This window comes from Heterobasidion irregulare (assembly GCF_000320585.1).
Source record: "Heterobasidion irregulare TC 32-1 unplaced genomic scaffold scaffold_08, whole genome shotgun sequence".
In the NCBI taxonomy this organism is placed as follows: Eukaryota; Fungi; Basidiomycota; class Agaricomycetes; order Russulales; family Bondarzewiaceae; genus Heterobasidion; species Heterobasidion irregulare.
This window is the reverse complement of record NW_009258204.1, coordinates 88,584-112,046: the sequence shown is the minus strand read 5'-3', so window position 1 is coordinate 112,046 and position 23,463 is coordinate 88,584. Positions and strand designations below refer to the sequence as shown.

Sequence of the window (23,463 nt, the reverse complement as noted above, 5' to 3'; positions counted from 1 at the left end):
CTCTTGGGGTTACCGAACAAGCAGTTTGTAACAAGCCCTATCACACCCTTAGTTTTGCTAGGGCTAATGCTCCTAGTATATTGTGTGCTTACCTCTTTGTAGTACTTCATCTTACCATAGCTCTACCTATCCCTCCCTTACCATCTCTAGGATGTTTGCTTAGATGGAGATTACAAACAATCAAATCTTAAAGATAGCAGTGGAGCATAATCACTAGGTAGGTTACATAGGGAGGTCTAGTGCTTTTCTCCCATATCAGGAGCAAAGCACTTAGGAACCTGTTTTTTTTCTGGCACAACACTCCAGAAAATTATGCAAGACCCTGTAGTGCATTGGGTCCAAGGTTATAAAGTATTCACAAAGCCTTTGCTTAGGTCTTGGAAAATGATTTGTATGTTTCAGATTTGTCACACATGCTGATCTGGGCTCAGAGAAGAGAAGTCAAGAGCTTCCATGATGTAGATGTCCAAAGAAGTGTAGGAATTAGAGACAAAAGGGATTCTTGAATATTCTATGACAAGTTGACCAAAATTTTCAAATCAGTAAATACCATAGAAATCCCAATGTTCCCCTAACCAGACCCAAACTGCCCTCAAAATGCTAACTACTGGGAAACATGGTGTGATTTTGACCTAGAAATATGCTAAATTCAGGGAAGGATTTAACCAAAATCAGCCCTCAAATATGCTAATTTTTGGGGAAACCTTCATGGGAGCTTCGGGGGGCCTGCTATCCACTAGCGCCGGTGCTTCGACAAAAAAGGCATTGTGATGCTCGACTCGCCTTTTGTCTGTGTACCAAACGACACTGAGTGCGACGAGCCTGAGAGAAATCAGTAGCCGGAAGCATTTTACAGACGCCGGCAAGGCTCGCGGAGAATGAAATGGACTTGGCCTCATGTCCTCGGCTACAGCCTGGCACAACTTCTTGCTGCAACGTGTTCGTCCTCGACCACTGACCAGCTCCTCGCCGCCAGCATTTTGCCATCCCCTCATCGATACGTCCGATATGGAAAGAGACAATACGCACTCCGCTCCTTTAAAAATCCCAGCATACCGCATGCGGATCTCTCCCTCGACTCACGTCTCCATCACTCTCACCTCCTTTACCCCGTTCTCTCCTGCGCCAGTCGACGACATTCTCCTCTCAAAAGCAGTCAACATGGCCAGTCTTGTCCGCACCAGCTCTCATGGGGCTCAAACTCCCAATATCGACGACCATCGCGCGTGTAAGTCTATCAGCCACGTGCATGTCCAGGCGCTCGCTCATCTACACCGCTTAGCGACGAACACATTTGGCTATGTAGAAGGCGAAAATGATGTTCAGCATGATAGACGTGTGGTTGACCAGCTTAGATTGGACATCTCGACGCTCCAAACCAATTCAGCTCGGGAGCTCCAGGCAGTCAAAACGGATATGGCCGTCAGGTTTGCTGAGGTCAACGGGACTTTGGTACAACATAGTAAAGACCTCTCCACCGTCAAGACGACAGTCGAGAGTCTTCAAACCTCGGTAGAAGGCTTGAAGAAGCAAGGTGACAAGCATGAGGCTTTGATACATTCGCTTCACACGATGATGGAGAGGCAGGAAGAGATGATGAAGAGGCAGCAGGAATCTTTGGACAGCCATAGTCGTATCCTCAAGCTTTTGGCTTCTCGTGCTGACGTAGATATTTTGGAGGACCTCCCGGCATTACAGGCTACTGGGAGCGCTGTTGCTCTTCCAGAGGTCGTCGTCACCCACACTCCCACTTCATCGGTGTCTAGCACGGAGCCGCAATTCCGTGCGAGTACCCCGCCTTCACCACCCAGTCGAGCTGGCCCCTCCACTCTCCCTGTCCCATTCTCCCAAACCGCCCCGTCTTATCGCCTCTCCGAGGAAAACGTGCTCTTGTCTCTCCCTAATGTCCTTCGCCTTCGGACACAATCAGAGCCCGACGTGCGCGAGGCCCTCGGAGCGCGCGAAGGACGTGAGACCTTCCGTCCCCTCGAGGCCGACCGTCGGCCAGAAGTGAAGAAGGGGTTCCGAGATGTGGCTAAACTTTTCAGGAAGACTTTTGTACGTCCACCTTCCCGCTCATCGCTTTGTCCTACGAGCTGACCAGAGTATGTCATGAAGTCTAACAAGTCAGGCTGATATTGAACGCTGAAAGTAACGCGGATTCTCATACACTCATTCCCTTTCCTCTGTTCCGAATACCCTACCCTGTGCCGTTTCCATCGTGCCTACGGTAGCTGGTAATGGCCAATCGCCATCTGTATAATGATGTTCTCAAATGTGGTCCTTCTGCAGTTCCTTTCGCATGCTTTCATTAATCTATTTCCTTCCCCTCGACTGCCATGCTCCGGGTCGTTTGCCTTGAGGATGCGGATGCAGTCTCACCAGACACGACTTTCGCGTTCGTTAAATGTCATAGTTGCTTTGATAGTCTACGACACCGTAAACATTGATATTCTACTGGCGCGCGTATATGACTGAGTTTGCAAGTACGGACAATGGTCATAGCAGAGAGGGTACGAAGTTGATAGTTACCTCGTATTCTTCACCTCAAATCATAGGGAAACCAGACGTCATAGAAAACGTCCGTTGTGTAGACACGCACATCGATAAAGAACAGTGCACAACCGCAGAGGGAATAGAAGAGGTGAATGCATCCATCTTGAAGCAAACGTGGGAGTTCAGAAAGTAGGCGAGTCTGAAGAACGGGGAATGATTCCGGCTGCTGAGGACATGATGTCCACCACTGGCAGTGAGGAACGGACAGTCAGTCCAGCTGAAGGCTGGAGAAGTTCAGCGCAACTCGCTGATTTCCTCTCGCCTTCTCCACACCAATACAAATTGACACGCTGACATCGCTCGGTGCGCCGCACGTTGAGCCGAGGTCGGCCGTGCTGCCAGTGTCGGTAGTTGGCCGCGCGGCGGAGGATTGCACAGCAAAGTACATCGAGCAATTTCTCGTCATTGTGTGTGGCGGTACCGTGGAGAGCATGGTCGTGGAGCGGTAGGCTATCCACAATCTCTTCACTGCGTGCCCACGAGCCGGCCCATATACTGGCGAAGACAACGGAAATGTTAGTATTGACCAGCACGATGTCACTCGTTACATCCTGATCTGATTCTCTATAGAGAGTGACGATCTCTATGAAAGAAGAAAAGGATGGGGACGACGAAGTTAGTTGTAGCAATGTAGAAGAGAACTTTTGAGGCGGTAGTCGAAGGATACTGATCGTTTTAGAGAATTAGTATGAGTTAGGTGGCGCAAGGAGGATAGACTGGCCTTTTCAATTACCTCCGTCACTGTCGAATTGCCCGCGGTCCTTCCCGTGCAGCCATAATTAGTGGAGGAACAGCAGCGACGCATAAGTCCATGCATCAAAAAAAGAAAATGTTTAGTGATCACTTACTCCGTTGTACGTCTAGAGTCATGCCTCACACTGTGCTCACCTCACGTCGATAAGCTGTCGGAACCACTCGAGCTTGGTATACGGAGCGTGAGCCCACTTTTGCAGGATGATGGCTCCTGCATTCGGGCCGGAGCCCAACGCAACGAGCGTCTTGCTCAGCAAAATAAGGTTAATTGCCCGGCCGACCTTGAGCATAACTGGGGGCGCAATTAGCAACGAAGCGCCGCGTGCCAATCCGGATGCGTGGGTAGACAGAGACGAGTCAGATTAGAAGGATCACATTGATGAGCAGTGATTGGATAATGCCCAGGATACTAATCGACAGATCGAACGGGTATCCGAAGTTTGACAAAGGGTCCAGGGTAAGCCGGACCTGTTGTTCCAAAAAACACGCGAAAGGGTCAATGCGAAGAATCGGTTTATGAATGTTGAACATACACCGCGATAGTCAAGCGTAATTCCGACCGCGACCGCCAAGCAAATATTGAAAACATTGAGGACAAACACGGGCTGGCGACGCGTCTTGGGAGTGGAGAAAAATAGGAGCCCATACACCAGCGGCAGAAGAACTAAAAAAGAGCGACCAAGGAGTACGCTACGCAGTACCGGCGATATCACAGCGATGTAATTGAGACCGGGAGGCGGAGGGGGAGGAGCTGCAGCCACGATTTTATGGTGCTGATGCTGGTGCTGGTACTGGGGTGGGTGCGAGGGGATGAGCTCGAACTGACCTCGCAAAGTCAATCAACTTAAAATCCACGCGGATAGTATTTCTAAGCCACTCTTGGTGCGTGTAGCGATACTCGAACAGGCTTGTCGAGAAGGCGCACAAGTGAACCCTTGATGGGACACATGGTGGGAAAGTTACACAATGTTGGATGATCAATCGACGTTCCAAAAACCGCGGAAATACACCGCAGAGGAAATAGAAAAAACACTGAGCTCTCTTAGAATCAAAGATGAACTCCACTGGTTCAAATGTTTCTCCTCATACTCAGCTGCTAGCTATTTCTGTCACTGTGCAACAATTCTCAGGGTTATCATCAATGATTTCTCGAAATCAAAGAACATGTGGATAGGAACTGATAGGGCGACAAGTATGTTGCAGAAGGTCACAATTCATGGGCATGTCCCTATGTGTCCGTTGAGTTTTGCACAGTGGCTGATGTATATCAGAGACGTTCCTGAACGGAGAGTCATTGCAGAACAGGATGTTGATATCAATCTTAGAAGTGGATGACGACTCGATCAGTATAGACACTGCCTCAGCAAGGTTAGAATTTGAGGGCCCATGATGGGAGAAACATATCCTGTGCAAGTTGTCCTTGAGTCAATACTAGCTAGTAAAGGGACTACGCCCCGAGTCGCGTTCGAGTCGCGTTTTTGTCCTGTTGGGTCGCTTTGTCGTTTCGGGATCAGGTACAGAAGCTGAACGAAAGCACGGCCGGAGACCTGAGTCTTCGGGGACAGCCGAGAGCGCACTTGACTTTTGTCCTCCTGCGCTCATGGATGAACCACTCACAAAACGCATCCTCATCTCTGGCCTAACTCCTGCAATAACTCAAGACGACCTCTCGCGCCGTCTGGAATCCTTCGGATCCGTCATAGCACTCGATGGCCTCGGTGTGCTTGATGCACTCGGTCAACCGCGAAAGTTTGCGTATGCGACCCTCGCCACGACCAAGGGCAAGCTTGCAAAATGTGCGCGATTGTTCTCTCAGTCTTATGCTACCTAACTCGGTCTTCTGTATTTAATTCTGTTTCCATTTTGCGCACTCTCTGCTCCATTGTCGTCTTGCCCCCCATTCCTGCATCTCCGATTGTAGGCATGAACGTGCTCAGTGGGTCGACCTGGAAGGGTGCCAAACTGCGCGTTGGCGAAGCTAAACCTGACTTTCGGGAGCGGTGCGTCCCGTTTTTTATATGGCATTTAACAATCTCTGATCAACTACACGAGCAGCATCGTCCTTGAGAACACACCCACCGACCCTCCTCCGCGAAAACGTATCCGCCTCGCGCGCGGTGTGCAAGGCACCCACTCAGCCGACATGTCCCTCGTCACTCCAGAAAATGTCCACCTTCGCCCTCAATGGCGCGTCACCGCGCTTGGCCGCCTCGTGCGCCCTGTCCGCATGCGTCCCATGCACCCGCTCGACCCACCCATCGACCTTTCGAAGAGCGCGGAAAAGAGGAAGATCAAGGGTCAGAAGGAGAAGGAAGTGGTGAAAGGAAAAGAGGAGAAGCCTACTAAAAAGAGAAAACGGGAACCGCCGGCGAGAGCGAGAAGGCGGACGATTGATCCGCTTCAGTGGGGGAGTCAGCATATCGTCGGGGTCTTTTTGGAGGGTGGGGGTGCAGCTCTAGGAGATACATCACGGACGGATGTTGGAAAGGAGACGGTGGACAACGGAGACGAGGATAGCTCTACGATGGGTAGCTCAGCGGAGGAGAGCAGTGGCGATGAGGGGAGGGAGGGAATGATCGAGGACGATCCAGCAATTCCCGAAGCTCACCATATAGCAATTCCCCCGCTCAATGCAACTTCGCTCCCCGTCGCGCGCACGGCGCTGCCACTTCCGACGGCACCTGTGGTAGTAGCAGCCGCCCCAATCATATCTGCAGAGTCAACCGGCCTCGCGGAAGAGGCTGAAAAAGCTCTCGACTTACTGCGATCCATGTTCGGCGATCCAGACCCCGACAGTGCAGACTGGGGCGGCGCCGAGAGTGTCGGTTCCGACGTCGACGTCGCAGAGCTTGTACAGGAATTGCAAAATGCAGAAACAGGGTCTGACGACCCCGAGGAAGCGGACGGCGAGACGAATGAGCCTCTCGATACTGCACCTATGTCTGCAGACCAAATTGAATCTACTGATCAGCCTACGAAATCCGGGACTCAGGTGAAAAAGTTGAAGGATTTATTCGCTCCGAGAGAAGAGGAGGGTAAGCTTGATCTATCTATACCTCCTCTGTTCTGTACATCAACGTCTGATCTTCACTTTCTTCAGCTAGCTTCTCTCTCCTGAATCATCTCGACCTTGATCTCGATCTCGATAACGACCTTGACTTGGAACTATCCGGCGGTGTTATTCCTCTCATCTCCGCCATCTTACCTTCTGCTCCCATACTTCCTTCCCCATCGCAGAATGCTTCATCCAGTCCTGCATCGCTGCTCGATCCTGCCCGGCCTCTATTCTTCCCACGGCGCGCAGCGCCCCTCGGGGCGTGGCGGACGCGCTTTGCCTTCCATCGGACAGACACTGACGAACAGATTCGCTCGAAATGGGAGACTGAGAGAGGAGAGCTTACACGAGAGTGGAAGCGACGGTACCGGGAGGCAGTGAAGAGTCGACGGAGAAGAGGTGGAGAAGATACTGCTGCTGGCGAAGCGGGCTAGATGTGCATCGTCATTTAATATATGTAGTCCTTGCGCTCATCGAATTTCCTCGTTTGATGCGATGACCTGCATATGAATTATAGAAGTTTCTACATGTGATGTGAAGTATTGAAAAAAAGAGTGTCTACTCAAAAAAGATAATGATTCGACCCAGGCTCGAACTGAGGACCTTCTGTGTGTTAGACAGATGCGATAACCAACTACGCCATCGAACCATATCATTAGTCACAGATTTGCCACTTCGATCTGATTTCCATTGGTTTACATCCTTGCACCTAGCACCCTGTCGAAATCTCTACATCCCTCCACACCCACACCTTTCGGCGGAGCATCCATGAACCCAGAGTCACAAAACTCACCAGACACCTTTCCTGCTCCATCCTCTGCCTCGCCGCCACCTGGAATTCCTCCGACTGCTCTCGCATGGGGTACTGTTCGTAAAGCTACCTCTGATGACCTCCCGGACGCCTACGACCGTCGGGTGCACCTCGAAGCAATCTATGTTCTTACCTCGGAGAATTCAGATCCCCGGCTTGTCACTCATCCTCCGTGCCACCATTGTCGAAAAGGACGCAAATTTTGTGACCGAGGTTATCCTACCTGCAGTCTTTGTGCTAGAAACGGCTTGAAATGTGCGCGTCAGAACTCACAATGGACAGATCTTCCGCTATACAAGTGAGAATTTACTCGGGGGAATCATTTTCGTGCCAGTTGACGCTTTGTGTATGAGCAGAATCAAGAAAAATGCAGACAAAAATGACAGCGGCGTGAAGAGAAAAAGGCTCGCGGCTGACGAAGCTGAGCCATCTGATATGAAGATCAATCCGCGACAAAAGCAGGCAAAAACTGACGCACTCAGTAGCGAGGTACTCTCAGATAATGAAACAGAACGACCCTTTACGCGCTCTCATACGACATTGACCAAGGAAAGTCGAATAGAAACCACGCAGGCTGTGTTGAAACCAGACAGAAGGGCTCCTGTTGAGAAAAAAGCCAAATCGAAATCTTCAAAAGGAGACTCAAAGAAAAACACTGCTAGGCTTCTCTCATCTTCCAAAGTCGCCTTACAGAATCAAAAGAAGTCAAAGAAACCACGGGAAACAGGCTCAATCCTCGAGCAACCTCCACATATGGCATCGACAGTGGGTTCGTAGTCACTCCATCCTCATCCAACATCCCAAATTTTCCCATTGACGTTGCTGCCAGCAAATGAACGGGTCAAGTCGCACTCGAAACCGAATTTCACTTGGCGCACCGCGAAGCCTACACCTATCATATCTGCCCCACTACGCTCCCTCCCTAACGGTAGACCCCGCATATGGACCGGGGTCAGTTCCCTCGCTTCTCCTTTTTCTTGCTTGTTCTCACCTTTTCATATTTCAGACTTATCGTGAACTATCGGTCGCGATTCCAGCTCTGGAGAAATCAACTGACGGAATAGTCAGTGAGGGGTATGATACACCTATCCTGATTTTCAAAAGTAATCGCGACAAGGTTCCAGAACTTGGCGCATGGGAGGGTGATACATGGGAAGGACGCAAAATAACTTTTTCTATGTGAGCACATCTCTGTACTCGCTCGCGTTCTTTATCTTGTCAAATCTTCCGGTCCTTGAGATGATACAATATTTCTTGTCATTTGACCCTATTCGCATTTTCACTACCGCTACCTTGAGATGTCTCAGATCGATCGACCATGAAGACCTGTAACAATCTGCTGTATTCTGTCTTGCTCGCTGTTGCCTTGATTGACTCTCCAACGCTCACATTCTCTATCAACAGAGCTAGAGATATCTCAGTCCCTCCGACGCTCGGCATGTCTGGCCTCATCTCCAATGATCTAGATGCTGCGCATCCCTGTCCATCAGGGGCCGGGTCGTCCATAGACTTGCCGCTGATTCCATCGTCTTCGGCATCACTCAACGCTGAGGGCGCACATATCATATCTCGCAAGCCTGTTTCTGGGAATGTGGCTAGCGAAGCTTCCCATCCTCCGTCTTGCGACCTCAAAGTTTCCCAAGACGTCGATCAACTTGGACGAGTATCTTCAGATCCTCAAGTCAATCTTGTCGTAGGAGCAGCATCTACTCCTGGTCCAGACTATGAAGACGTGTCGCTTCGTCCACAAACATACAGCCCGTGCAATTGCACACGCGTGAGCTTTGATCCAGATTGTCCGGACTGCAATGGCTTCGTTGCACCAACTTCCCTCTCCTACCCGGTAGCGGATCAAGACATCGAGATGAGCATCTATTCGGCGCGCAAAGATGATCCTCAAGATGGTCGCGATAGCGATCGGAATTCCATACATTCCAATATTGATGACAACGAGATGGCAAACTCGGTGGAAAATTCAGGAGCCCATATCAATGCTAGTCCGCAATCGACTGGTGCTGATGTTATACCACCATCTGTTCCATCGCAGTCGGGTATCTCATCTTCTGCGCCACTCACTATGCCCCTTCCCGCCTCCGCCACCTCGCAGCTGCATAATGCAACTTTGACTACTTCTTTCCCTGTAGAATCGATTCCCTCCCCTCCAGCTGACATTCAGGCCCTGCTTCATGCTCATGAAACAGGCCGACCTGTGTCTATGATTATTTCTCGCGATGCACCTCTCATGCCATGGATACTTCCTGACGAAGTTGGATATGTATGGGCGGGTCTGTTTGCAGTTGTTAGAATGAAGGTGATGATGACGCATTTCGCTTCGATACTATGGCCTTTTGACTCCAGACCATCCATGTAGGAAGATAAACTGTACGCACCCTCATTACGGGCTACTTCGACGACGACCCTCCGCGTGCTTTGGCGTTTCGAGCTTGAGTGGATCTGTGGTGGCGAAGAATCATTGAAGAGCGAGGCGCAAGACTCCAAAGAGTGGCAGAAGACCATACAGCGTCCTTGGTGGGAGTGCACAAGCTCTCCATCAGAGACGGCTTTATATTCACCGATGGCGACCGACGCCCCATTGACACAGAACACAGTCGCGACCGAGCAAGACTCCGATCTTATCAATCCTACAGCCCTTGATCATTCTTCGCCTCGGCAGCCTTTCGATGCGCCAATCGCTCATTCACTCATCCCGCTTCCTCTACTAGCCTCGTTCTCTGCCTCCTCCTCGGCAAATGACGCTTTCCCTTCCGGATATTTCTGTCACAACTGCGGACGCGTGAATGTCCAACGCTTCCTACGCCATCGTGCATGCGAGAGTGCGCATTGCTCTGTCTTGCGATCTCGTGCGACAATGGATCAATCAGTCGGTGGTGACAGTTTAGAAAGCGGGGTTAAAGAAATCAGGGACGACGGGCAAGGATGGATGATGGACGTCATGGCTGTGCGCAATCCCCGGTTGACGTATGTTTGCCTATTTCCCGATAACATGTGCCTCGAACCTGCCGTTTCACTACTGCGACAAGATTGGGGAGATGGCATGCGTGTTTTTTGGTATGGCCTTCCCAGCTTGTCGTCCTTGTCACAGCATATGTCTCTTGATGGTCAGGTTCCGCCTACACCTCCTATTCCAGTAACCCCTGTCTCGAATCTAGCTCCGGTGACGAGTGAACAGGTGCTACATTCTGACAAGCATCTTGTACGACATATTTTCACGGGCAACCTACCCAGGCTGCAATCGGAGCCCACTGAGCTTTTCGGTCGGCTTCAACGGGACATTCAGTTGGAACGCCGTTATGGAGAGACAGTCTTCACAAAGCGGTTTGATTCTTCTGCGATCATCGAAGGAGAGGGTGGGACAGTGGTGTCGAAGAGTATAACTAAATTACAGGAATTTATGGAGTATTTAGTAAGTACGTATGGAGAAGAGAAGGCGATCAAGATGCCGGCTATCGAAATTCTGTCGTGGGTCGGCGAAGGAAAGGTGACAAATTTACCTCTGACAGCGTTCGTTCTGAATACATATCTAGCGCAGGCGCGCGACGTCTTCCGTGCCAAGGAGAAATCCCTAGCTGTCCTTTGTTTAGGTGCCGATGTGGCGTTCACCTTTACATATTCGGATCACAATTCAAAGGGCACATCTGCGGTGCCAACCAAGGTTCCAGCGAAGGCTCCATCAGTGAACCTCCGGAACCATGATGCGACAAGCGACACACAAGACTTTGGCACGAAGAAAAAAGCGAAAAGTCCTGCGGTTTTGCGTATAACACTGCTACACGGAGACATGATGGTCCTGAGTGGCGGTGATTTCGAGGCGAGCGACTTTGTTAGTCGAAAAGTTGGACGTCTCTTATTTTTTTCACAAGCAGTATTTCATGGCTCGTACAGGAATGTGCATATGTACGCCTTCCCCAGTCGCGTTGCTGTCTCTATCAGCTAACCTCTAGCTCCCCTAGTGGCCATCAGTAGTTACGTACCAGGATCGCGGTTCATTTCATTACCTGCAAGGGTATAGCTACCCAAGAAGGCTTGCATGACTGGTTCTTTGCAAAGTATATCTTTGGTGTACGAGCACTGTATAGTTTAGGCTACGGATACCTCATCACGATGAAAAGTTTCTTTGGCAAAACTTTTAATTATCTCGTGGCCCTTGCTATCAGGAACAGGTGCTTGAGACACAACAGGTGCTCAAGACACAAAGAAGCGACGTTCATAGATGCGTTTATTCTACGATCGAGGAGAAAACCCGAGTGTTGAGATCCGCAGATAGGTTTCTCGATACCCCTCGATCTCGCTGCTATCAAAGAATGTGGATGTCTGACGAGTTCTAGTCATTCGAATGCTACCACTCGACGGAAATCTAAATTATCACAGGACACCTGTGATTGTTTCGCTCACGGGGGAACTCGTTCGGACAAACCAGCCTCATGTTGGAATGGAGCTGGACGGAAATTATCAGGACTATGCAGGGGGAAGAGCAGTATGACACACGATCCTACGTATTTCAACCCAGATTATAGTAAATAACGTCCAACAATTGATCTAATCCGTCAATCTCCTTCGTACGGCGCTCTCCAGGGAATATGGCTTGAAGTATATGTGCCCAGCCTGGAGTCAGGAAGTTGCGATCATGCATGCGGCAATACTCCCAGAACTCAGGATAGAACCCGCCCTCCGCCCAGTCTATCAACGCAGTGACTGTCGAGCCCTGGACCATGATGTTCTTGGGAAGCAGGTCTCCATGTGTGAAGTACATGGGACAATCACGCGGGAATGGACTAAGCAGAGTATCTACGTACGCGTGGCCAACGGAATCCATGTTTCCGCCAGCGATGAAAGTGAATAGGGAGCGATAATGATCAATGAATTCTTCAACGCTCGTGAATGAGCGTTCCGGGGAGACGTTTGGTGGAAAAAATGTGTTTCGATAAGGACCTCCGCTGATGAACCCAAGGGTCTTCGATTGAACGGTGTGCATGCGCAGCAAGAGAAGCTTCAGCTGCGCCGCCACATGGTCAAGTTCCTCCACCGTCATCGTATCAATGACTTTGTCGAGAGAAACACCCGGGACTTGCTCCATACAGATATACCAAACACTGTCAACTAAAGGTTGTTCGGCGATAAGATCTTGGACAGTAACCACGTAATGAGGGTCGCCAGGATAGTGAAGGATGCGTGGCACGGGAAGGGCAGCCTCGTTGAGAGCGAACTGTGCGCATATAACCTCCTCTGCAAGGTCGCGTGCATACTTGATTAGGACATTGGGTCCAGTTTTGACGACGGCTCTGAGACCTAGTGTCTGTCGAGATATGACGTCTGAGGCTGGTAATGCTTCCAAGTCTTCGAATGACTTCGGCAACCATAGCTCAGGCATGGGTGTACTCGTGGTTGGCTTTTGTTACTACAAAAGCGACGGCTGCTCCTCAGAATTCGGCATCTCTCATCGCAATCCAGATGATACGTACCAGTGCGAGTGAGATGAAAATTCAGGGCTTGAAGCTGCACGTTTGGGAGATAGAAGGAGAATGAAGTTGCAGCGCTGTGGCTGTAAATATTCAAAGTCAGATACGGCACGTACGCAGCCGACCAGTCCCGTCGTTCAACAGAAGATAATCGTTCTGTGGTAAGGCGCTCGACCTCCTTCTCCTAATACAGGACCCCTGTGTACTATTCTTGAGCGCTCGAGCATCAATCCTTTTACCGACGGAAATGACGCTAGACAGGAACCTCTCCGATATCCTGACAGATTAGACACATATCTGGGGAATATCTGAACTTCGGCGCGGACATGATGGGCTGGAACACCCTTATGTGGACGGATACGGAGAAGTAATTGACCGAAATTCCTTGGAGAGAAAGTCTGCCGCTGTCAAACGCCTTGTTCAATGACGTATCCTGGTATGTATCACTGGCAGCAGTGGTTAAATATACTTTGATTTTGTCCTCACAGTGTGGATACAGACGGTACAATATGAAGGCCAAGGAAAGACCACAAACTAGTCTTCTTGCCAGCCGTACACCGGAGCCCTCCGCTATGCACAGAGTGTGGGGTTTTCCATCATAGAGATCCTGTGAAAAGGATAAGCATATTCGTGCCAAGGCCATCATTTTGTTGCAATCATCTGAGAAACGTATGCTCGTTTAAAAGTCTTTGACTCTTTCTTATAGTTGCTACGTAACGTTTTACAGGAAATTACCAAGCGCTGCGCGTAGTGCTATACTTCGTCGAGCCGCTCGCTTGTATCATATGGACCCCGGGATAAGATCCAACTCATGTCAACGATGAAGGTCAGATAGAAGGTCGGTATTCAAGCGCTCATCGTTCGCATGTTATAAAGGCCAGTGGGAGTAGATGCCCAGTTCCCATATATTTCCACCATCTCCACTATCTAGTAAGTGTGTGGCGTCCTGTGACTTCGCTCGAAGGCATTGCTCATAGACTTGCTTCAGACCATGTCCCACTGGAGCGATCTCAATTACTATCCAGCCTTCCCGGATAACAATGCTTCAAAACCGATCTACTTTGAGACCCCTGGCTTGGAACCCGCGGCTGTCCTCGGCAGCCGGCACGTTCTCCTCATATGGGACAACGACCGGGGTGGCACGCTGGTTCATCAAGTCATGCAGCTCACGGGCATTCCAAGCCGTTATTTCTACGACACATCCCCCGTCGCGAAGCTTCGGAATCCAGCCACCCGTCCTCTCAATACCTATATCTCACTGGGCACTTTCACTCGTGCTCAACGAGACGCAATCCTTGAGCTGGCCAAGGCGGTGCCATACGACCCAGCCTCGTACATCAACGGATGCCAAGTTTGGACGAGGGATCTGCTCCAGGCGATGATAGCACACGGATACTTGGCGGAATCTACATTCCGCCAGATTGAGGCGGTCGTCCCGCTCATCCATCGCCGAGCTTGAATGTATCTCTGACATGTTTTTTTCCCTCCCTAACGATACTGTATACTGTCGCTAACTGGTAACACTCGCCGTCCAGATTGTGTATGCTGATTTCACCCGAATTGCAGTTGCAGGATAAGAGTGGGCCCTTTTTGTGGAACGGTAGATCAGATGTACGAGTGGTCTCCTGAGAATATGATTGCTTTCAAACTACATATGTCGCGCGTTTGTGTGCGATTGATTTCCTTCTGAGATATATGTCACCGATAAAGAACGTCAATCAAGCCGCAAGAAATTCCATTGCGGAAAATGGAATTTGGCAAGCAAAAGACCATCAGCTCTCCCTGCGCATATCGCTCTTCTCTCCCGCATCTGAAGGCTGTGTCTGTGACTTTCCACGTTATAAATGAGAAGTTGTCCACATCAAATTCTCGTGCGCTCGATCACCAAACGCCCTCGAGCACTCCTTATAGAATGTCTGTCGCCAATATTGCATGCCTCGGGTCGTGTGAGAGAACTGCACGATCGAGATTTTGACCTGCAGGGACTTCTCTTGCTCAAGGGGTGATGCGAGGCGAGGACCGACCCCGTTTTTCGTCCTTTGAACGTTGGGCACACACTGCGTCGAACCCTACGGACCAAGAAAGTCGATGCATAAACACTTGAAAGGCTCATCCCCAACGTGCTTCTCGTCCAGACCCTGCAGATGCGAGGGCACGGTCAAATCAAGCAGGGAGATTGTACGTGCAGAGTCCCCACGATTACCACCAGCCGCAGAGTTCGAAGCGCAATCTGAGAACCCCACACGGAACCTACACAGACCATCGCCGAACGCACACACACCTCCGACACGCGAACCGCGCGCCGAAGCTTTCAAGCACGCGCGTGTCTGCCGAGGGCACCGCGTGAGATTTGAAACCAGATTGTATAGGACATGTGACATCCGTCGAACGCCGCAGGACGCGATACGTTCAGACGTTCTAATACGGGGGACGGGGGCCCATGGTCCACGGCGCGCGTCGAGCACGAAACGGAGGCGATCGATGGGCACCGAGCGGCGCGATCGCGCACCGCGACGCCGGTGCACGTTTTGCGCCTGCGCACGCCGTCGGCGTCGTTTATTCCCAGCGCCCTACGAGCACCGCCCTACGAGCACCCCGCCCCCGCCCTACGAGCACCCCGCCCCCGCCGGGTATCGCCCACCCGAGGACGCCCCCGGGGGCTCACACCTCCCCGTGCCCGCCCGCGCGCAGAAACGCGGCGATGCGTGCGACGAGGGCGGCGAGGGCGGCGAGCCAGGGGTCCATGGCGCGCGCGAGGGCGGCGGGGTCCGCGCCCTGGGCGATGCGCGCGTAGAAGTCGGGTCTGCGGGGGACGGCGCGGATGGCGATCTGTGCGGCGGGGCGGCGGCGGTGGCGCGGCGAGGGTCAGTGGGGGAAGAGCGCGCGGGAGGGGCGGGGCGGGGCGGGGACGCACGGCGACGACGGAGCGGACGAGGAAGGTGTGGTGGTGGCGGAGGACGAGGTCGTATGCGCGGCGGAAGCACGTGTGGAGCTCTGCTGCGGGGTCTGCCTGCGCGTTCTGGAGCGCGTGGCAGGTGAAGGCGAGGCCGCTGCGTGGCGGTAGCGTTAGTGTTGGCGGTGTGCGGGGACGGCGGCGAGAGAGTCACCGGGTGAGGCGGACGAGGGAGGCGGTGGCGGTGCGGTCGCGGTCGCTGGCCTCTGCGGCGACGAGGGCCTCGAGGGTGTGGGCGTCTGCGGGGCGGGACGCGTGGCGGGTCCTGACGCCCTGCGACGGGGCGACGGGGCGACGGGCTACGTGAGCGCGGGAGGAGGAGCGGGGTGTGATGCTGGGGGGGCACGCACGGCGATGTTGTTCCTGAGGTCTGTCTGGACAAAGGCGAAGACGCCGCTGCCGAGGAGATCTGGGTCGGGCGGGGCGCGGAGGGGCGGGGGAGGATGGAGGATCAGCGGATCGCGACGGGTGACGGGATGGGAGCTGATGATTGACCGAAGATGTCGACGAGGCCATCCGCGGCTTCCAAAAAGGCGAGGGTGTCGACGCCATCGGCGTGCACGGGGACATCAGCGAAGGACTGATTCGGGGGTGGGACGATCAGATGGGGTGGGCGGGCGTGTGCTGATGGCGTACTTTGACTGTCTCGAAGACGGGCGGCATGGGGAGCGACGAGCGAGGCGGGTGGCGATGCGTCGGCGGGATCTAATCTGATCGCCGGGGCCAGCGAGCGTTCGCTGTGTGTCGCGGGTTGTGATGGAAGGTTGGGGGAATGGAAGGTGCTGTGGCCGGATACCACAGATGATCGGAGTTGCAACCGCTTCCTGCTCTCTGCCCGCACTCAAACCATTCCATCCCAGCCCAGCCCAGCCCAGCCCAGCATGGCCCCCAAGCCAGTCCCCGCGCCCTGTGCCCCCGCCGACGCGCCCGTGCCCGTCCCCGACGCCCAGCTGTACGCCCCGTCCCGCCTCCTCTCCCAGCCGTCTGCCCCCGCCCCTCTGACAGCCCCCCTCCCCCACGCAGCGTCCCCCAGAAGCGCAAGGCCGACACCGACGCCGACGACGCCGACGACCCCGCCGCGCCTGCCACGCCGTCGTCCGCGGACCTGTTCGACTCGGGGCGCGTGATCTGCGAGTCCTGCGGCCAGTCCGTCCTCTTCAGAGACGAGTCCGCCGCCTTCACCACCAAGCACTGGGACGCTCACAGGGCACAATGGTAGACGTCCCTCCCCCGCCTCTGCCTCTGCCTCCCGCCCTCTCACCCGCAGTCGTCCCCAGCGCCGCCGCCGCCGCCGCCGCCACCACCGCCACCGACCCCGCACCGCCCCCGACGACGTCCACCACCGCCCCCGACGCCCCCGCCGACCTACCCCAGCCCAGCAAGCGCCGCCGCGCCAAGCGCTCAGAGGAGGAGCGCATCGACTACCTCCGCTCAGACCCGTACGTCGCCCAGTTCGAGCCCTACCGCGTCCTCTGCGCCTCCTGCGACAAGTGGATCCGCCTCCGCCCCAACTCCACCTACTGCTCCATCCCCTGGGACGCACACCGCAAGAGCTGCCTCGCAAAGAAAGGGTGCGTGTCCGTCCGTGCCTGCGTCCGTGCCTGCGTGCGCTCAGCCCAAGCCCGGCCCTAGGACAAAGTCCGCCGCCGGCGACGACCGCAACGCCGCCCTCCTCGCAGACCCCGACGTAAAGAAGTTCGACCAGGAGCGCGTCCACTGCCGCCTCTGCAACAAATGGGTCTCCGTCGGCTCCGACGACCGCTCCCTCCAGTCCTGGTCCGCCCACCGCGCCGCGTGCCAGCAGTCCGCCGGCCCCGCGCCCCGCGCCTCTGCGCCTCCCAGGTGCGTCCCGTCCACTCTCTCCTCCTTCCGCGTTTCGCTTGCACGCTCACCCCGCCCCGCCCACGATCAAGCGTGCCCCCGCCGTCCTCGCACCAGCTCGCCCTCGCCTCCATGCCCGCCCTCGTCCGCCCCCCGCCCCCCGCCGCCGCCGCCGCCGCCACCGCCACCACCACCACCACCTCCCCCGCCGCGCACGCGCACACGCACACGCACACGCACACGCCCTCCCCGCCCGCCCCGTCCCACGAGTCCCGCCGCCGCAACGCCGCCCAGCGCGCCGCCCAGCTCCGCGCCGACCCGCTCCTCGCCGCCGTCGAGCCCGCCCGCGTCTTCTGCGCCCTCTGCCGCAAGTGGGTCCAGCTCCGCCAGGACAGCAGCTTCTGCGCGTACCCCTGGCACCAGCACCGCGCAAAGTGTCTCCTCAGGCAGTACGTCCCCGCGCTCCCGAGTGCCGAGTACGCGCGCTGACGCATGCTCACACCCCCCGCCCCGCCCCACGCGCAGCCAGCGCAAGGCCGCCGACGCGGCCGACGGCATGCCCCCCTCCGTCACCGCCACCGCCGTCCCCGACGGCAGCGGGGGCGGCAGCGGCAACAGCGGCGGCTCGCCCGACTCGGAGCCAGACGCGGACGACTCTGCATCGGAGGACGGCGCCGGGGCTAGCCTCGAAGACGCGGGCGGTGGCGCGGGCGGTGACGCGGGCGGTGGCGGTGCGCTGTCGCTTGCGGATCTGGATTCGCCCAGCGGACGGTACGTCGCGTGTTCGCCGGCGCGTCTGTCCCCACACTCATCCGCGCACAGCGTCCGCTTCGTCGCGCGCTCGCTGCGCCACCTCTTCGCGACGACGTACGAGCGCTCGGACGAGCTCACGCTCGCCGCGCTCGTCTCGTACCTCAACGCCGCGATGCCGCCCGACAAGCACGAGGACTTTGACACCGCCGAGGTCTCGCGCGCCGCCCTCGCCCTCCACGCCGCCGGCGCCGTCGCGCTCGCGGGCGACGTCCTCCGCCCCGCGCCGTAGCCGCCGTCGGCCCCACTCACTCGCTCACTCACTCGCTCACTCACTCACTCGCTCACTCATTCGTTCGTCGATTCGCCCATTCGTTGTGTCTTTCTTGCGCCCGCGCCTGTCCGTACCGTACTCGAACCTTCGTTCTATTCGCTCAATAGCTTACACCCACCTTGCCCTGCCCTGCCCTGCCGCGCCCCCCGTTACCGACGCTCCTTCCTCCCCCGTCTCTTCTTTTCTCTCTCGCCCGTCGCTTGTCGCTTATTTCTTGTCGTCGCCCTCCGGACTCTGTATATACCTATCTATGCTATGGACCGCGCCGCACCGAGCGCCCGCGCGAGACGACCCTAGACGTCTCGCGCCGCGCGCGACGCGGCGCCACGGACGCTGCTGGCTCTCACTTTTCGCATTGCTTTGGACGCTCGCTGGTTACCGGTTACTACCATTACGTGCCGCTCGTGCTGATTCTCGTCGTTTGATCGTCGCTGCTAGCCCACCGTCGCCGCCCCTTTCCGTTACCCCCCTTCCGTTGCCCCGTTTCCGTCACCTTGCGTCTTACGAGTACGGTATGTTGGGCCGCCGGGGGGGTTTTTTTTTTTTTTTATTCCTCACGTTATTGCACCGTGCTTGTCGGGCGTCGAGCTTTTGCGTGAGCGTGAGCGTGAGCATGAGCGTGCGTGCATGCGCGGCGCGGCGCCGCGCCGCACCATCGTCGTCGTCTAGGGCCTCGCCTCGCCGAACGAGCGAGTGAGCGAGCGCGATGCGACGGTGATAGGATTACGCTCGAAAGAACGGAGCAGCAGGTTACCGGGCAGGTAGGTAGGCAGGCAGGCAGGGCCAGAGAGCCGCCGCTGTATATTAAACAGAACGAACGGAACGAACAGACGAGGCGGTCCGGGGACGTAAGAGAAAGAAAGAGCCAAGGGTACACGCTACACATTATAAGACACGGATAGAGACACACAGACGGAGACACGCAGGGAGACGCAGAGCCGCAGAGGAGGAGAGAAAGGGAGAGACGGGGCCGCGGCAGGCGGCGCGCCTAGGCGTTGCGCCCGTCGAGGATGCCAGAGCGCTGCACGAAATACGACCAGTTGTCGCGCATCGGCGAGCTCGTGCCCTGCAGCCCGAGGTCCGCGAGCTCGGGCAGCGGCAGCGGCTGCGGCGAGTGCCCGAAGCCGCCGACGCCGCCAACGCCGCCGTGCCCGTTGCTGTAGGCGTGCAGGCGGCCGTCCTGCGACATGGGGTACGCGTACGGCGGCTGGATCTGCGCGTGCGGGTGCGCGTGCTGTTGCTGGTGTGGGTGTGGGTGTTGGTGCGGGTGCGGGTGCGAGACGCCGGTGGGCGTCAGGGGCGGCGCGTACGACGAGGACGCGGACGCGGACGCGGCGGACGAGGGCGGGTAGGACGAGGGCGCGCCGTGCGGGAGCCCGTACTCGGCGGCGCGGTGAGAGAGCGGGTCCATGGCGCCCGCATCGTCAACCTGCCGCGCGTACTGCGCATGCGCATGCATCGCCTGCGGCGGTAGCATCTGTTGCTGGTGCTGCTGCTGCTGCTGCGGCGGCGGCGGCTGGTAGTACTCCTGCTCGTGGTAGCCCTCCGCGGACTGCGCGAGCCACTCGCGCATCATCGACACGTTCGCGGGCGCGCGGTACGGCGCCGCGTCCGCGAAGCCGCCGTGCTGCCCGGCGGCGGCTTCGTGGTGCGCGCGCGGCACGAGCAGCGCCGCGCCGGGCGCGAGGCGGGGGTCCTCGGGCGAGGGCACCGCGTACGCGTAGGGGTGGGCCGCGGGAGGCCCCGCGCGCAGGATCTTCGCGCGCCCGGCGAAGATGGAGAGCTCGTCGTCGAGCTCTTCCTGCTTGATGTCCCACGATGCGCCGTCGGCCTCGGGTGCGCGCGGTTGGGCGCTCCGCGCGGTGTCGAGCGCGCGGTGCGCCTTGTCTTGGAGGCGGCACAGGATGGTCTGCCGAGCGCGTGCGCGTGTCAGCGCGGGGGAGCTCGGGTAGGTAGGAGGGTGGGGACTCACGTGCGCTTTCGCAGCGCGCCGGTTCAGCTTGGCGGCCATGGAGAACAGGTCGCACGCCTTGTCGAGCTCGGACATCGCCGCGTCAGCCAAGTGCGAGAGGGGCCCACGAGTGACGATGACGCCGAACACGATCTGCACACGCATCAGCATCCTCGAGGAGACGAAAGACCCGGGGGCGGCTGAGACGTACCGCGGCGGAAAAGGCATACGTCCAGGTGCTCCAGAAGCGCGAGCATATGGCCGGGTGGATTGCAAACTGCTCCCGGACGGAGCGCAGGATGGTCGACGCCGCCCGCACGGTGGACAGGAAGGACGGTGCGTACGGGCTCCGGATGGGGTTCACAGGGTCCTCGATGAGCGCCTGCGCGAAGAAGCTGCGGTGGATGAACAGCAGGACTGCGGCGTCCGCCGGGTCAGGTCGGACGGCGCGCGGAGCAGGATGGACGCCACTCACTGACTTCCCGCGTGTGGGAGAGCACGAAGGACGTCATCGAGGCGGAGAGCGGGACGCTGCGCGGATCGGTCCCTGGCTCGCCGCGCAGCTTCGCGAGCGCCTCTTCGGGGATCGCAAAGTCGCGGACCTTTCGGTCGAGGTCGAGAATTTCCGAGTAGCGAGGCGGTGTCGCGGTCAGCGTCCGCGCCGCGACGTCCGCCACGCATTCTAGAGCAAAGCGGAAGCCCCAGGAGCCGACTGAGGCCGCGTGACGTCAGCGACTAGCAGACGGGCAGAAAGTGAAACGTGCACGCACATCCCGGCTCTGTCCTCCCGTTATTGTCCAGCGTCATCTCGTCGTCTTGGGGAAACGCGCAGTCGATATATTCGCGGGAAAAGGCGGGTGGCCGGCCGGTGGATAAAGTCTGACCTGCGCGTGAGAAAGAAGGAAACAGCCAAGGACGACATGACTACACACATGCCAGGCGTCGGCGACAAACAAATCCCAGAACAACATGCGTCGCCTTTGGACGACCTGGGGGGAGCGTTCCCATCGTGCACTGTCCCGGTCTATCTACATGGTTATCCATCTGTGAGACGAACGGTGGCGGGAGAACTTACGTAGACCCATCTGTGAAACACGTTTGCTGAGAACTTGGTCACCAAACGAGAGTGAATAAGGGACTCACGCTGTGCGAGAGATGCGCGGCCAAGCCAATCATAGACCACGTCGTCTCCATGGACGACTCGCTGTTACTAGCTTCGCTGCCGCTCATAGCATTGTATATGCTTCCGAGGTGAAGCGTCTGTATCGTGATCAAGGACGGTTTCTCGAGGACAGGCTTGAGGCACAGGGCCGCCTTGCCGAGCTGGTTCCAGTGCTCGGCCTCAGACTCTGCGACTTCGGGGGAAAGACCGATGTCGACGATGCGCCCGACGGCGAAGATGAACAAGAGGAGGGCGAGGCCGTGCGGGCCACCATACTCGTCGGTTGAGTACGCCGGGTGTTTGCTGTATATGGCGGGCAGCATCTCTTCCATAAGTTGGGCCCTCGAGACACTGCGGAACAGCCACGCTGCGTTCTCAAGGAAGGTCTCCGCGATTGCGGTGGCCATCTCCCATGTGGGCAGGTTCTGGCGGATCAAGCCGAGGACCTCGTCGGTTGGACCGACGGGAGTAAAAGGGAAGGCGTTGGAGAAGCGGGTGATGCTGGTGGAGAGAGACGGGCTCTTGGAGCCACGGCCTGTAGAGTCGGTATGATTGCTACTGCCGGGAGAATTTGCGGCATCGTCTTGGTCGACCTGATGAGATACAAGCCAACGTCGGCTTGGGCGAGAAAACACGAGGCGGGACACGCACCAGCAGCAATCCCTCTGAACCCCCTGTCGGGCCGAAGAAGCGCGCGACACCGTGCTCGGAGATGGACATGGTGCCAAACGCGTTGACGACTTCGGCCGGAAATTCTGTGCTCTCTGGATCGACAACATGATCTTCGGGGCGGTCTTGGTCGAGGACGAGGAGGCTGTCATGGAGGAGGGGATGCTGCTCGGAGGAATTTGTGGACTGCAGTACGGAGAGGGCGTCTTCGAGCTGGCGAATGCGATCGCCCATGCGGGCGATGCGTCGGTGAAGATGTTCTGTGGCGGCGATGACGAAGCTGCCGAAATTGGGAACAATGTAGTGAAAGAACGGCGAGAGTGTGACGAGAAGACGTACCGAGTGCCTTGCCCGGTCGCGAGGCTGCCTATCAAAGGGGGTGGCCGTGAGCAGGGCGAGTGACGAGAGGATGAAGCGAGAATATACCGAACCATTTGGACAGAGGGCGGCGCAGCCTCTTCGCTGGAGCGCGGGGCGTGTTGTGAGAAAGGGGGCCGTGCGCGAAGGAACGGAAGCGTACCTGGCAGGACTGGCAGGGGATGCGCTTGTCGCATTTAATCTTGAGTCTGTGGACGAGACGAGGAGGAGGAGGGGGAGGAGAGTGAGCGAGGGAGCGAGTGGAGGGAGAGCCGATGATCGCACCTCCGACACTCGGCGCAAGATATCTCGCCTCTGTTTCTCTTCATCTCTATTTCGCGGGCGTAGTTTCCGTCGCCTCTCGGGGCGTCGGCATCGCGGCGAGGGACCCTGCGGCGGTCCTGGGCTGATTTGAAGACGTCCGCAGGCATTGTTGGTGGGCGTCGGGAAGAGAGGAGTGGTTGGAATTTCGAGCATCGTCCCGTTCCTTCTGGTCGATTATAATTCCAGCGCCATGGGAATAAAGCTGACAAAACAGGCCATCGCTCCCGACAGCGACACCGGCCTCTCTCTCCTCCTCTCCCGTCACCGTCCCCATCCTTCCCTATCCCCGCATGTCCTTTGACGTGCCCACAGACGCCCACTCTTTCGTCGTTGACTCCGCATCGCTTAGCCGCCGTCAGCTCACTGCGACGTCAGTACGTCAGGTCCATTAGCGGCCTCTGTATCAATTCCTCGTCCCGCTCTCGACCCATTCAACGCCACTCATGTCTGGCTAGATCGCCTGTTGCTTATCCGACTCCCGACTCTGTGA

The 23,463-nt window shown here is 56.5% G+C and overlaps 9 protein-coding genes across 9 annotated transcripts; 5 read left to right on the top strand and 4 right to left on the bottom strand.

Moving 5' to 3' along the window:
- The first annotated feature begins 962 nt into the window (after window positions 1-962).
- On the top strand, window positions 963-2,656 carry HETIRDRAFT_386706 (uncharacterized protein). Its single transcript, XM_009550581.1, has 3 exons — window positions 963-1,228; window positions 1,283-2,058; window positions 2,119-2,656. Exons 1-3 carry the CDS (start codon window positions 1,009-1,011, stop codon window positions 2,134-2,136), a joined length of 1,014 nt encoding a protein of 337 aa, XP_009548876.1. The 5' UTR covers window positions 963-1,008; the 3' UTR covers window positions 2,137-2,656.
- A 784-nt stretch (window positions 2,657-3,440) lies between these two features.
- Window positions 3,441-4,604, bottom strand: HETIRDRAFT_419810 (uncharacterized protein; the record flags this gene model as incomplete). The annotated part of the gene is made up of 4 exons (XM_009550580.1): window positions 3,441-3,590; window positions 3,685-3,777; window positions 3,843-4,060; window positions 4,595-4,604. 4 exons carry the CDS (start codon window positions 4,602-4,604, stop codon window positions 3,441-3,443), a joined length of 471 nt encoding a protein of 156 aa, XP_009548875.1.
- Window positions 4,605-4,909: 305 nt separating this feature from the next.
- On the top strand, window positions 4,910-6,798 carry HETIRDRAFT_323868 (uncharacterized protein; the record flags this gene model as incomplete). Its single annotated transcript, XM_009550579.1, has 4 exons — window positions 4,910-5,105; window positions 5,231-5,309; window positions 5,365-6,344; window positions 6,410-6,798. The coding sequence occupies 4 exons, from the start codon at window positions 4,910-4,912 to the stop codon at window positions 6,796-6,798; spliced, it is 1,644 nt and encodes a 547-aa protein (XP_009548874.1).
- A 1,205-nt stretch (window positions 6,799-8,003) lies between these two features.
- HETIRDRAFT_386703 (uncharacterized protein) lies at window positions 8,004-11,224 on the top strand. Its single transcript, XM_009550578.1, has 7 exons — window positions 8,004-8,126; window positions 8,182-8,354; window positions 8,580-9,486; window positions 9,547-10,674; window positions 10,726-11,004; window positions 11,060-11,090; window positions 11,147-11,224. The coding sequence occupies exons 3-7, from the start codon at window positions 8,614-8,616 to the stop codon at window positions 11,203-11,205; spliced, it is 2,370 nt and encodes a 789-aa protein (XP_009548873.1). The 5' UTR covers window positions 8,004-8,126; window positions 8,182-8,354; window positions 8,580-8,613; the 3' UTR covers window positions 11,206-11,224.
- A 470-nt stretch (window positions 11,225-11,694) lies between these two features.
- Window positions 11,695-12,564, bottom strand: HETIRDRAFT_323335 (uncharacterized protein; the record flags this gene model as incomplete). Its single annotated transcript, XM_009550577.1, has 1 exon — window positions 11,695-12,564. The coding sequence occupies one exon, from the start codon at window positions 12,562-12,564 to the stop codon at window positions 11,695-11,697; it is 870 nt and encodes a 289-aa protein (XP_009548872.1).
- A 1,079-nt stretch (window positions 12,565-13,643) lies between these two features.
- Window positions 13,644-14,111, top strand: HETIRDRAFT_453187 (uncharacterized protein; the record flags this gene model as incomplete). The annotated part of the gene is made up of 1 exon (XM_009550576.1): window positions 13,644-14,111. One exon carries the CDS (start codon window positions 13,644-13,646, stop codon window positions 14,109-14,111), a length of 468 nt encoding a protein of 155 aa, XP_009548871.1.
- Window positions 14,112-15,313: 1,202 nt separating this feature from the next.
- Window positions 15,314-16,268, bottom strand: HETIRDRAFT_323721 (uncharacterized protein; the record flags this gene model as incomplete). Its single annotated transcript, XM_009550575.1, has 6 exons — window positions 15,314-15,481; window positions 15,567-15,702; window positions 15,760-15,878; window positions 15,956-16,014; window positions 16,101-16,185; window positions 16,242-16,268. 6 exons carry the CDS (start codon window positions 16,266-16,268, stop codon window positions 15,314-15,316), a joined length of 594 nt encoding a protein of 197 aa, XP_009548870.1.
- A 218-nt stretch (window positions 16,269-16,486) lies between these two features.
- Window positions 16,487-18,468, top strand: HETIRDRAFT_453185 (uncharacterized protein; the record flags this gene model as incomplete). Its single annotated transcript, XM_009550574.1, has 7 exons — window positions 16,487-16,557; window positions 16,611-16,820; window positions 16,883-17,176; window positions 17,238-17,447; window positions 17,519-17,875; window positions 17,952-18,197; window positions 18,249-18,468. The coding sequence occupies 7 exons, from the start codon at window positions 16,487-16,489 to the stop codon at window positions 18,466-18,468; spliced, it is 1,608 nt and encodes a 535-aa protein (XP_009548869.1).
- Window positions 18,469-19,243: 775 nt separating this feature from the next.
- Window positions 19,244-23,106, bottom strand: HETIRDRAFT_459850 (uncharacterized protein). The gene is made up of 13 exons (XM_009550573.1): window positions 22,935-23,106; window positions 22,813-22,858; window positions 22,724-22,754; window positions 22,632-22,659; window positions 22,275-22,572; window positions 21,605-22,216; window positions 21,537-21,546; window positions 21,394-21,485; window positions 21,232-21,340; window positions 20,937-21,173; window positions 20,673-20,878; window positions 20,483-20,614; window positions 19,244-20,419 (listed from the first exon to the last, which is right to left on the bottom strand). Exons 1-13 carry the CDS (start codon window positions 23,078-23,080, stop codon window positions 19,499-19,501), a joined length of 2,868 nt encoding a protein of 955 aa, XP_009548868.1. The 5' UTR covers window positions 23,081-23,106; the 3' UTR covers window positions 19,244-19,498.
- Between the last annotated feature and the right edge of the window lie 357 nt (window positions 23,107-23,463).

Coding starts and splice junctions, on each gene's coding strand:
- HETIRDRAFT_386706 (XM_009550581.1), top strand. CDS start 1,009: ATGGAAAGAGACAATACGCACTCCGCTCCTTTAAAAATCCCAGCATAC. Junction 1,229..1,282: donor TATCGACGACCATCGCGCGT/GTAAGTCTATCA, acceptor TACACCGCTTAG/CGACGAACACATTTGGCTAT.
- HETIRDRAFT_459850 (XM_009550573.1), bottom strand. CDS start 23,080: ATGCCTGCGGACGTCTTCAAATCAGCCCAGGACCGCCGCAGGGTCCCT. Junction 22,660..22,723: donor CGCCGCCCTCTGTCCAAATG/GTTCGGTATATT, acceptor CCCCTTTGATAG/GCAGCCTCGCGACCGGGCAA. Junction 20,879..20,936: donor CTCCCACACGCGGGAAGTCA/GTGAGTGGCGTC, acceptor CGGACGCCGCAG/TCCTGCTGTTCATCCACCGC.
- HETIRDRAFT_386703 (XM_009550578.1), top strand. CDS start 8,614: ATGTCTGGCCTCATCTCCAATGATCTAGATGCTGCGCATCCCTGTCCA. Junction 10,675..10,725: donor CGTGGGTCGGCGAAGGAAAG/GTGACAAATTTA, acceptor TATCTAGCGCAG/GCGCGCGACGTCTTCCGTGC. Junction 11,005..11,059: donor TGAGTGGCGGTGATTTCGAG/GCGAGCGACTTT, acceptor TTTCACAAGCAG/TATTTCATGGCTCGTACAGG.